The sequence below is a fragment of the Ornithodoros turicata genome, chromosome 2 (assembly GCF_037126465.1).
Source record: "Ornithodoros turicata isolate Travis chromosome 2, ASM3712646v1, whole genome shotgun sequence".
NCBI lineage: Eukaryota > Metazoa > Arthropoda > Arachnida > Ixodida > Argasidae > Ornithodoros > Ornithodoros turicata.
In genome coordinates this window covers 43,692,110-43,705,246 of record NC_088202.1, presented here as the reverse complement: position 1 = coordinate 43,705,246, position 13,137 = coordinate 43,692,110, and the positions used below count along the sequence as shown (strand labels likewise).

Here is a 13,137-nt window from a genome sequence, read left to right as displayed (position 1 = left end):
CCTACCACCGGCTGTGCTGTCTGAGGTTTTCCCTGGGTCTTCCGAAGACTTTCCAGACGAATGTCCGCATACTTCCCCCTGAAGTCGGACCAGGACGCATACTACCCCCCTGTCACCCGCTCCTTCCTGCTGCCCTCTCTCCATCTGTTCACATCCGCGCGCCGCTCATGGCCACAGTTGCTTCGCAGCGCTAACACGGAATAGCAAATGTTTGTGTGTTAGACTCTGCCCGGTTAGTTTCCATCATGTTCACCAGGTGTCGCCTGCCTCCGTCTTTGTTTCTCAAAGGTCCGGCTGCTGAATAGTTCGTAAACAGGTGGTGCTGTCGAATAAGTAACTTTTTTCTTTGGTAAAGAACCCTGAGACGTCGGCCAAGAACAGAGCAGTGAGCGGTTCATTTGCATACGCTCATTAATTAAATAAAAAACCAAATTTTTACTTCGGACGCTTTCGGAACCGCTATTTTACGCATCGGGACCTTCAGCGAATGATATTCCAGAAAAAAAAAAAAAACCGGTTCAACACTTTGTGATTTTTGCGAGTAATTATTTCGAATTCAAACAACACAATAAAAAGAATTAATTCGTTTGGGTTTACATGTTTTTTGCACGTGGTAGCGTAATATTGCGCTCTTTCGCTCAACCATCCGACACTAGATTACGTGTTCATGTGCTCGGTTCGCACGCGGTTGTAATCATCCTGATAAAGGGGCACCGCTACACCCACTCAGCGGTACAACGCGCACACGCACACGCTGTCAGCCAGGTAGATAAGGAGACGGGATGGCGAAAGTTCACTCGTGGCTGTTCCTTATCTTCCGCCACCGGTACGATTTTTTGCTCTGTCAACCCTCTGATCTGGCGCCTTTCCGACCCGTGAGCCTCACCAGCTGCTTAGGCAAGGTCCTTGAACGTATGATACTGCACAGGCTCGAGTGGTGGCTGGAGCGAAGATCTGTTTTTCCTCAGGAAATGGCGGGTTTCCGCAGGCACCGTAACTCCATGGATTCGGTGCTCGATTTAGTCTCTTCGGTCGACGAAGCGAAGGCGCGAAGATAAATAGCGATGGCTCTCTTCCTGGACATCGGACGGGCGTACGATTCCGTAAGCCATCCTTCTGGTATTCATGGGTTGTTGCAGGCCCCGGTGCCTCATAGGGCGCTGACATGGCTCTCCGACTTCCTCCGTCAACTGAAGATTTTCGTCACTTAGGCGAGGGGGACACGGAAAAGATCACTGTGCCACAGGGAGTTCCTCAGGGAAGTGTCCTTAGCCCCCTGTTATTCAACATTGTCTTGAAGGGCCTCAAGGAGTGGCTTCCTCGGAGGGTGCATCTGTCCATCTATGCTGATGATATTTGCGTCTGGACGGTTGGCAAGTCCCGCCCTGCAATTCAGCGTCGGCTCGAGAGCTCACTTGATGCCATACATGCCTACTTCCTGAACGCAGTGATGGACATCTCCACTGAGAAAAATGCTACCCTTCCGTTTACCCGGAAAGAGATGCGCCGGTTCCAAGTACACATCGGAGGATCCCCCTTAAAGCAGGTCAGGCACCACAGGTTCCTCGGTGTTGTGTTGGACCGCAACCTGTCGTGGGCGAGACACATTGACTATCTCACTTCAAAGGCGCAACGTTGGGGAAGTGTGATACGTCACTTTGCCGGCTTGCGCTGGGGGATGTACTGAGCGGGACCTTCTTGCACTCCACAAAGCGCTTGTTCGTGCGCGCGTTCGAAAGCGCTTGTTCGTGGCTCAGAAGTCTACAGCCTTCCTGTGTTTCACGGACTATCACGGACGACCGAACACAAGCTCCGTTGCGTCTTGGCGCGCAGCTTGCGGACCTGTCTTGGCGTTCCGGGTTGCGCTGAGACGAGGATGGTGGTAGCCGAAGCCAGGGAACTCCCAATTGGCGTCCTCCGCCAGAGAGAAACTTTCCTCCACTATTTGTGATTGCGCGCTCACTATCGCCGTCACCCAATGGTACAGAAGCTTCGTAAGCGGAACCGCAGCAAAATCGCGCAGAGTGCGCAAGAACTAACGGACCATATACCTGCCTTCACTGTTGCCCCAACCGCTTATTCAGTAGCACCATGGACACTGCCGAAACCATCCATCTCGTCTCACATCCCGGGGATCAAGGGGCCGAAGAGCCAAACCCCTGCTCCAATCCTCAAGCAGGCTACTCTGGAGTGGATGGACGCTGCATACGAAAACCAAACCGCCGTATATACGCACGGTTCCTCCACTACTTGCGGCTCATCTGCGGCATTTGTAATTCCAGAGGAGTCTATTTCACGTGGGTTCCGCCTATCGCACCGCACCTAGGCCACCTCTGCGGAGTTGTATGCCATCCTGCTATTCCTAAAGTCTATTTTGGATCACCACCCACGCCTCTGGGTGGTTTACACAGATTCGCGGGCAGCGCTGCAGTGCATAGACAACATGGGCAACCATGGCTCCTTGGCTCCTGTTGTAGTGAACATCCTGACGACGCTCAAGGTTTTAGAAGACAGGGGCCACCGGCTCACCCTCCAATGGGTCCCTAGCCACATTGGAATAAGGGGCAATGAAGTAGCGGATCGGGCAGCTGCTGCGGCTCACCATCGCTGCTCAGCAGTCCCCATTATACTTTCGAATGGGGATAGGCGCTCCCTTTTGTCCGCGTTAACGTCGCCTTGGGCTCATCAGGAATGGTATCATGACATCACCCGGTGGTCGCTTCTGTATGCTGTTTTTTTATTTTTTTATTATTATTTATTTTCATTTCCGCAGAAATGTGGGCCAGGTACAAAGGCATAAGCCTGACGAGGTACCTGGACCAGGAAACAACAATTTAGTTGTCCCAGACGTTTGTTGACACAATTGTTGACAAACAATTGTTGACCCAACGCGTTTATTTGAAATGTCAGGCGGTTTCCCTCGCCTCTTTACGTCCCTCGTGCGTCGTTTACGACTTAGCGTCGCATTCACCCCTCCACTCCGGTATAGGCTGGGCCACAGCAACACGGCGCTGTGTACAACTTGTGGTTTCCCGGCAACAATCCAACACATTCTAGAAGACTGCAGCCAGTACGTACGCGAGCGACGGGCCTTTAAATGTCAACTTGAAATGATGGATCAGAGGTCATTCAACATCTGTAAAGTTCTCGGCCCATGGAGTAACCCTGGACATCAGTGCCGTGCACTTGGCGCTTTTCTTTCCTTTCTGAGGGCCACTGGCCTCCTTCACGAACTGTAGGGATTTCCTTCCCTCGTCATCCTTTCATGTGAACCTTTTTGGAATGGGGTAGGGTCCTGCACTCAACGCAGGGAAACATCCCACATCATCATCATTATCCATTCATCTATGTTGTTGTTGTTGCTCTGTAGCCATTGTTAGTACAGCTCAATGAAAGCTAAATATGCAGGGAAATGATAATTACGCTCACAGTGCTAACAGCAACGCACAGAAAGTCTTCTCGACGAAGAACATCACGGATTCCAGTATGAGGAAGTAAGAATTTCTGTATATTCATACGAGTGACGTCCACACAAAATATTCTAAGAGAGAGAGAGAGAGAAAAAAAAAGGAAACTGCGCACGAGGCATGTTATGTGGAGCATCAACACGGTACCTAAATATCTGGAGTGCACAATTAGCAAACGACGCAGTCTGTATCTTTTCTTTTCTGTCGAATGCTACGGAGCATCTCGTCACTGCGCCGCAGGATTAGTGTTGCCAAGTCCTGTCCCGTTGTCCTTTCAAGTGGACCCATAGAAGCCTCTAGAATTCGGACAAAAGCCTCCATGTATTGAATTTTCCAAAAAAGTCACGCTGTCACGATAACAGTTTAAGCAGATATCGACTCGCATACTTTTGTTGAATACTGCTTCATGAAAACGCCCATTGCGCACCTCAGCTATCGAGAAGAGGCGCGTGAAATATGGTATTTTTCTGCAAAAAGAACAGGCCCACTGAAACAAGATTTTTTTTAAAATAAGACGGCAGTGATCAATGGAGATAGGACGTGTTGAGGGGACTACGATGGTCCCTGAAAGGGGCGCGACCTTGAGTCCTACTTTTCTTTCAATAGGAGGCAGCGAACAAGTTCCCATTCGTGGAACGTAGCCCTCCCCTTCCGATTTGTTTCGGTTTCAGTCTGTCTACCAACGTCATGATGACGTTTCTCGGGTAGAGGTCTATTGAAGATGAAAATCTTGTGCGAATTCCTAGCACCGTGTTCCGGTGGATTGAAAAAAGTTTGGATGTTGTGAGGTGCTTGAAGTGGTTTTACAATGCTTTTACAATGCTTTTCATCGTTTAACACCCGTTCGTTCTATGCTGTGTTTGTTTAACTGCTAACGCATAACTACAGCTCCCTCTGCTGTAAACATTGCAAGACAAGAGAAAAACCTCCAGGCTTCACCAGCCTGTAAACCGAAATTATTCTTGCTAGGCTGCGGCACTAGACATCCAGATTTGGGGGGGAAACATCCAACCTGGCAACACTGCGCAGGACATAAGAAAACATTTCTTGGTATTTTAATTTTGTCATTAAATATCCTCTCCCGTACTGCCCACAAATCAAATCTTCCTTATTCTCTCAAGATAAACGCGTCCTGAGGCTTTACGGGATAATTCGAATTCTTATAGTGACAATTCGAAATTCTAGTAGTGACTGTGTAAATCCGTGCATTCATCAGAAATGAGAAACGAAGTTTATTTGGCGGTCGGGGACTCACTAGTTGCCAAAAGAGCTGGGAAGCTTATATCGAAACCGAAACTCCAGGAGGCTCTCTCTCCAGCCTCCTGTACCCTGCGTGACGTCACATGTAGTCTCGTGCGGGCCATCGGTTTGGTAACTTCTTCGTGCGATATGGATGACGAGTCATCTGCTTCCTCGATTTCGCTGTAGGGTACTCGCCACTGGTAGAACAGAACCTACAGAAAGGCGCATGCGAACAATATACCGTTGAGGTGAAGCCCATTGTTGCTGGACCCTTCTTCCGTGAAGGAGCGCTGAATCACTAAAAGGGAAATATTCGTTTTCTAATTATCTGTGCCTCCTGGGGATGAGAAATTGTGTCCACTGAAACATCATACGGTATAGATCGATGTCGCACTGTTACTTTAACACGTTTCTGGTGCGGACCCCCCCCCCCCCCTTTAACGATTATTTCAAATGTATAATAAAATATTGTCATGTACTCTATTTAGTATCGTGTCGTGCGGTGTCGTGCGGTTATTGCGCGATGGCCTCACCTGGATCTTAATTAGGTCGGCCTGCTGGGTAGAACTGAACAGCCATAGATCACCTTTCATCCTGTTCCAGCATCGAACCCAAGTATACACTGATTCTTCAGTCAGCTGAGAGCTGAAATAACGGGTAGACTCACGCACCACCGTTTTACGGTATCTTTCGCGGTGCCGATGGGGCACGACATGCCACTCCATGTTTGGGCTTCATTCCTCTCTGGTGAGGCAAATGCTTGCATACCACGTACCCGTCCTTCATGGCGTATGCCCCACATCGGAGATTTCTCTGCAACGTGCACTAGCAAAAAGTGCTAAGCTCTGCCTAGGCGTCCCGCGGGCAACCTCCAACCGCGCAGCTCTTGCTGAAGCTAGAGAGCCACCTACATCTGTTTTGCGAGTAACCGAACGCTCAGACATTATACCCATTTGGTGTCTCGACATGTCAAGCACCCGTTGGCCCGCTGGATTCGAACGCGAACAAGGTCGAGCATTCACCAAACTCTGGCGCCTTACTTACAAGAAATACCTCGGTTAAAGCCTCTGCCTGCAGCTCCCATTCCCTCCTGGGCGCTGAAACTCCCTCCAGTGTCACCAGAGGTGCCAGTCCTCAAGTCAAAGAAGGATACTCCAGGGCCTGTTGTAATACAGCTTGGACGGGATGTGGTTGCTCAGTACTCCGAACTCCAGCAGGTATTTACACGTCCACATCGCAAGAGTCGTCGACAAGCGCGTTCGTCATTCCGTCATCGGGAGAGCACCGTGCGATACGTCTGTCTCACAGGACGTCCTCAACTGCGGCAGAGCTCTACGCCATCGAGGCAGCTCTCTTACACATAGCGTCAAAGGAAACCCCGACATCATGGGTTATTTTCTCTGATTCAAAATATGGCCTCAAAGCAATGCAAGGTTCGACGACATCCTCACTTGCGCCGGTCGTCTATACAGTGTTATCTCAGCATACAACTCTGCCGAAACAAAGGGTCACAACATCATCATCCAGTGGATCCCAGGGCACTACGGTATCGGTGGAAATGAGAAGGCGGACCAGGCTGCTCGAATTGCTCACCATAAAAGAACTACTCATAAAATTTACTTCACGAAATCCGATGCGAAGTACTTGCTGGCCTTCTTGCGTAATCGCCTCTCTAAAACCATGTGGACAGGCGACGTCATGAATCACTCGTTCCTCGCGCGAATCGACCCCAACTGCACCTACTGCCTCCTATCGAAGTTGCCAAGGCCGTTAGGGCCAGTTCTCACTTGGCGACGCCCAACGCGGCGTCGTGAGCGGGCGGCGGAAATTTACGCACATTTCCGGAGTCGGGAGAGGAAAGACGTCGAGCCAAAAAACTGCCATGCCGAACTTCTTTCACGACGTCGGCGAGAGCTGCAGAGAACGACAGCTGGCGACCAATTACGTGACACAGAAAGGCCACGCCCCCTGATTTTTCGTCTGCTTTGGACGACGGAAGGCCACTGTGGTGGGAACATGAAAATCGTGCGCGCTGCCGGGGCGGCGGAAATGCGCCTCTACTTCCGCCGCCCGCTCACGATGCCGCGTCGGACGTCGCCAAGTGAGAACTGGCCCTTAGAGTCCGTCATCCATCGCCTGCGACTCAACGTCCCGTTCGCAGCAGCACTCCTCCATAAGATAGGTGTCGTTGGATCGCCAAACTGTTCAACTTGCGGAACTGTAGAGGACACGGAGCACGTGCTGGTCACTTGCCGACGCTTCAACTCTAGCCTGCGATCACTGAAGAACGCCCTCCGGAAACTTCATAACCGACCATTTAGTGTTGGGGAGATACTTGGGAGCTGGCCAAGGCAGCACCAGCAACCTGCGCTGTGTGCACTGACGACCTACCTCAAGGAGATACGTGCTGATATAATCTTTTAATTCATCCAGTGCTTCCGTACGTCAAGCGTCCTGGAACAGCTGGTCGCACCAGTGCGACCTACGTTTCTATTTTTTTCTTTCTATTTCTATTCTATTCTATTCTTCAGTCTCTCTAGTTGGGTCGCCTGCTGCCTTCTGCATCCCAGAGGATGGAATTGAGCACGGATCCGAACTCCCTGTTATGTCATCTGCCGAGGCCGACGTATTCGCAATACTGGCCGCTTTGAGGCACGTCTCATCGTTGGCGCCAGTGATGGGCAGTACTTGAAGTACCAAGTACAGTAGTACTTTAAGTACATTTCTGTGTACTTGTACTTTACTTTAGGTACATTTTAAATCGTGTACTTTGTACTTTACTTTAAGTACATTTTAAATCGTGTACCTTGTACTGTACTTCAAGTACTTTTTTCCGAGTACTTTCCAATCAAGTACTTAAGTACCCAAACTTGGACTGCAGACAAAAAATCACAAAAGAGTCTAAAAAATGCACCCTACTAAAAGCGCTAAAAGGACAGCAAGAAGAAGAAAACACACAGATAGGGCTATCTCTGAGTTTTCGTCTTCTTGTCGTCATTTTAGCGCTTTTAGTGGGATGCAGTACCAAAAGTCCCAGTCTGACATTTTATGAAAAATTATCTTTTTTGCTTTTAAAGAGCATATTTGTTGAAGCAAATCTATTGTTGAGAGGCTTGAAATGTTGAAAACGTATCAACGCTTCTACGATTATGTAAAACGAATGGAATGGACACTGCAACCAGCAGCACAATGACTTGGTCCATTCTCATTTCAGTTCTCCCAGTGGAGGGTTCTATGCTTTTTTATATTATTTCCTTCATTGGCAATTAATAATTATTTTATATCACATTATATGTGTGATTGCATTACATGATGAACACTCTGAAAGACACACATGCTTTCATTTTTTCATTTTACGTGTTTTAATTGGTCAAATGCATTACATTACTGCAGATCACAATCGTATAAAAATGAAGGCTTACATTGTGCTTCATCCTTTTTCGCTTTCTTCGTATTCTTTTTTTGAACATGTTGTATTTCAAAAAGCAGCAAGGAATGCCCAGAAATATATAATCTCTGTTTGCTTGTACTTTTTTCTCTTGAAATTTCCTAGCCTGTTATAGCAGAAGATTAGTACCGGAACACCACACTAGGGCGGGTGATCTTGTATCGCCAACTGTAGGATGGGACAAGCGTTAGCTTGGATCAGTCAGGGCATAATACTATTTTGCATAATCACAGCACAGCTGACTGATTACCTCTCTACACGTTACTGCAAATTATGACATCTGATGAAGTTCATATTCACGAGTTAGCACTTAACCTAGGACTTTATGGCTTCAGAGCGTTTGTCAAGAATACTCGATAGAGTTCTGACAAAAAGGCAAGACACAGATACTAAACAGTGAAATGCAAAGTGATACAAATTAAATTGGCAATGTACTTGATGAGTACTTGAAGTACTTTGCCTAGTACTTTGTACTTTACTTGAAGTACATTTGGAATTGGGTACCTTGTACTGTACTTGAAGTACTAATGACGCCAGGTACTTGGTACTTTACTCTAAGTATAATTTTGAGGTACTTTGCCCATCACTGGTTGGCACCCAGGTCCTGGGTGATCCTGACCGACACTAAAGTGGCTCTGGGGGCGCTGGCCTGTTACTCTGCTGCAGTCATCACTGACACGTACACCACGATCATCGCCCTGAACTCCGAACTTGTATCCCTGAGACGCGGCGTGGTATTCGAGTGGATTCCAAGCCATGTCGGACTTTCCGGGAATGATCGTGCTGACGCTGTCGCTCGCCATGCCCACGACACTGAGCAGCCAACTGTCCTTCCCATTACGCTCTCTATGTGCAGCTGAAAATCCGCCGCTTTATTGCCAGCTGCACACGGGTCTTTCAGCAAGAAGCTATACGCACCAATGTCTTCCTTAGATCCATTGACCCGCTAATGACTCATGCTGTACCTGTCCACATCCCGCGCATCGAGGAGTCGTTGCTTCATCGGCTGCGGCTGAATGTGGCACGAACTCCACTCCTCCTTTTTAAAATGAGCCAACTTCCATTACATCTGTGCCCCACGTGTCATGTAGAAGCTTACGTGCAACATATACTCCTTGCCTGCCAGCGATACGAAGGTCACCGGTCCAGTCTCCGGTGTCATCTCTCTCATCTAGGCTACAGAGAGCTTTCCCTGGCGGTGCTACATGGCGCTACTGAGCACGCTGATGTCACGTCTGCGCTGACACGATTCCTTCGGGGAGCTAAACTCTTGGGCATTCTCTGACACCTCCTATATGACTGGCTGCACAACGATTAGTGAAGGAGCTGTCTTTTCCTGTATTACTTCCTAATTTTCTGTGTCTCTGCTGCTGCATCTTCTTTTCTGTTTTGCTTTTGGGAATAATAAGCCTACATCATGGCTAACCGTTCCCTTCTTTTTTATCAGCATTAAACATACCCCCCCCCCCCTTGTTCTAGAAATAAGGGTTTCATAAACGAAATGTCAGCACAATCATGTCGGCGATGTTGCCGAAAAAAATAATAGGGAGAGATTGAATTCGCCACACGACAAATTCGGCTACTCCCATAAGCAGACCCCCCCAGGCAGCATCCCTCTTGTCAGAGGTGGCCAAGAACCCAGCACTTTTACAGAGTCAAAGTTGTTGTTGCCCGGTCGGTCGAGAGCAGATTTCATGGTAGCCCTTTGGAGATGCATACATGAAACGATGCACCACCAACCAACCAACCAACGATGCACGAGAATGTACTCAGTGTGCTCCACGGTTGCACGAAGTGTACAGTTCGCTGAATCAGCCTTCCCAAATTTATGGAGGAATTGGCGCCCGTACGGGACGTTCAAACGGAACCTGTGCAAGAGCGTCTGGCTAGACCGAGGTAACGTGGACGGAACTCTGAATTTTAGTTCCGGGTCTACTAGATGGAGCAATGAGGAGTGGCCGTCGCTTTGTAGCCATTGCTGTCAAGCCGTACTTTGCGTAGGAGACCTCAATAGGTCTTGCACACCTGCGTTAGAGTACGGCACTAGATGTTTTGATGAGGACAGAGGTGCTAGGTCCGCTACTTCATCGGCCGCTTAATTCCCCCCTTATGCTTGCGTGTCCAGGAATTCATTGAAGTATGATGTCATGGTCGGCACCCCGGGATTGCATGTACCCAGCCAGGATGTCGTGGACTGCATGTACCGCACACCCATTACGTAGGGAAGATATTATGGCTTGTAGTCCAGCCTTTGGATCACTATATATGACCCATTCCGCTGCAGACGGGTATGCAACCACATATTGAAGAGCCAGTAGTATGGCTACTAGTTCGATACCGTTATTGAGGGTGCTATGTGGGACAGTCATGTAATGCCTTCCTTGTTGTGTTCGGGGACAACAAAATCATACGCAGACACAACTGCTGTCGTCGATCCATCGGTGAAAATAACTATCCTGTTGTGGTTGTTTTTCATGATGGATGGACAGTACTGTCTCAGCACAGCAGATTGCAGAGCTGACCTTCTGTGCACACCGGGCACAGTTACACAGAGTTTAAGTAGCATAAATGTCCAAGGGGGATGCTGGGTCGATTGTTGATGGATAGCTTTTGGGAAATCTCGATGGTGTGTACCAGTTGCTGCCAGGAAACGAGAACTTCGACGCATTACTTTGCGTGCTAGTGAGTGCCTCTGATGCCGCGTGCATAGACAGATGTAGTGTCACACAGGTTCCTGCGCTCGCAATGGAAGTTCTATGGCCTCTGTTGTAACTAGTACATTGGGGGCGGCACGAGGCACACCTTGCATACTTTGAGGCTTTTGGCTTCGATGCTTTGCAGCATCCTCTCTGATGAGTCGGGACATGTAGGGTCTTGAACGCGTCACTTGTATCGCGCCTCCAACGTGCGGAACGGAAAGAGAGCCACCCTAGCTGCGCTTATGGGAAATAAAGGGAAAAAAAAGTGTTTCGACTGTCCCACTTGTGCAGCGGGGGTGTCCGCCTTACCACGAGCCGTCTTACGCCTTACGCCACAAGCCTTACCGCCTTACGAGTTGTTGAATCTGCATTACGCTCATGTGGCTATCATCGCGACGTTTGTTTGGGTTTGCGGCGGTTATAATCGCCGCAAACCTAAACAAGCGTCGCGATGATAACCACAGCTGAAGACCACGCCGAGTCAACAGCTTGTGGCAAGGCGGACCCCCCCCCCCCCCCCCGCAACACAAGTGGGACAGTCGCAACACTCTTCCCCTTTATTTCTCCTAAGCGCCGCTAGGGTGGCTCTCTTCCCGTTCCGCAAGTCAGAGGCGCGTTCAAGTAAACTTTGCTTTAAGCGCTTCAACCTGTACAATCTAATGCATTCTGGGGGCGCTACTACAATGCTGGTAATTCTACCCCAGAAGACCATAGACATATGTCGTCGGCATACATGCGAATGTGGTAAACTTGCAGTAACCACGCTGAAAAGCAGGGTGCTCAGGACGCCGCCCTGCGGCACTCTGATTGAAAGATTGTGATGGTCACTACCTCCATATTCAGTATGCATATACAATGTCCTGCCGCTGAGGTAGTCTGATGTCCAAATGGAGGAATCGATCTTCAGATCCTTCGGCTGTGCAGAGCGTAGAGGCCGTGGCTGTAGCTGACCGTGTCGAGCGCTCATTTGATGTCTCAAAAGGTAGCAGCAGTGATACGATGACGAGCACGTTCATGTTCCACAAAAGTCACAAGATACAATTATCCGTCCATAGCACATCAGCCCTGATGAAAACACATTCTGGAAGCAGTTTTTCTCTCTAGTGCTCATTCTACGCGGTTGAGTTTGAGTACGATTTTTTTTTGGATAACTTTGCGGACGCAGCTCAGCAGACTTATACCCCTGTTACACGGTCAGCCTTCGACGACCGTTGAAACCAACTGCCATAAAAATCGCGCGTATCGCCAGCAGGCGTGTATCATGTCAACCTATCAAGCAGCATTGAATTCAGTGCATTTTAGAAGTTCACACACTACACGCTTGCTGGGGCTACGGGCGTTTTTGAAGACAGTTGACTTCAACGGTCGTCAAAGGCTGCCAGCGTGACAGGGGTATAATAGGCCTGAACGATGCCAAAATCTCTGGGGGAATTTCCAGGTTTCAGCAGTGGAATCACCTTGGAAACCTTCCAACTCTTTCTGATAATACGAAACAAGACTTAGTAGTGATGGACAAGTTGGATATATGCTGATAGGTGATATAGTCAGGAACAGGCGAGAATTTGCCTCCCCTTCATTTTGAAGCGGCGTCGATTTCTGCTAGACTAAAGTAAGCATCCAGGGCTGCACACAGCACTTCATCAGTTAGCACGGTATTCCTCGTGGCATCGTCCATAGATACTTGATATGCACTTGTCACCGAGGATACGAATGGTCTGGTGAAGAGTTTACAGAATTCATTCGGCGGTCGACGTCTCATCTGTGTTGTGGTAAATGTAGCCAGAGCCCTGAAAGGGTGCGATTGCCTGATGTTGGTTGATCCAAGGGTCCTAGTTATCTGCCACATGCGTGTCACGAGTGGAAAAGGGGAGGTGACTGCAAAAAAGAGTGCCACTGTTGACAAGACAATTTTTGTGAACGAATTACGCGTTGCAAGCAGCATGCTTCGCGGTAGTCATCGTGACGACGAGATCGGCGAAATTTCCTTTCCTGCTCTGTCACGCATTGCTCGTAACCCTTCATACTCCGCGTCAACTCGTGAGTAGGTGGCTGGGACTGTAATGACCTTGGTGGCTGCTTCAGCGGACTTTTACAGCGGTAGCTGTTATCGAGAAGGTTTTGGGAAATCGCTGTGGCTGTATCACAAAACCCTCGATTGCGGTTGCGGTTTCCGGTTCGGTTTCTGTGAAACAAAACAAGTTAAAATTATCTGAAGCTAATAAAAGCAGTTTTGACATACTCAGAGATGGGCACGTTTTCCCGGAAAGTGCTCCGACTTTTC

The 13,137-nt window shown here is 48.8% G+C and overlaps 1 protein-coding gene across 1 annotated transcript in view; it reads right to left on the bottom strand.

The window, feature by feature from the left end:
• LOC135384577 (ETV5-related protein Ets96B-like) overlaps positions 1–8,960 on the bottom strand; it is a 40,001-nt gene extending 31,041 nt beyond the window's left edge. The window contains exon 1 of the mRNA XM_064613773.1: positions 8,777–8,960. Coding sequence (XP_064469843.1) covers positions 8,777–8,960 — 184 coding nt within the window. The remainder of the gene's footprint in view (positions 1–8,776) is intronic.
• Between the last annotated feature and the right edge of the window lie 4,177 nt (positions 8,961–13,137).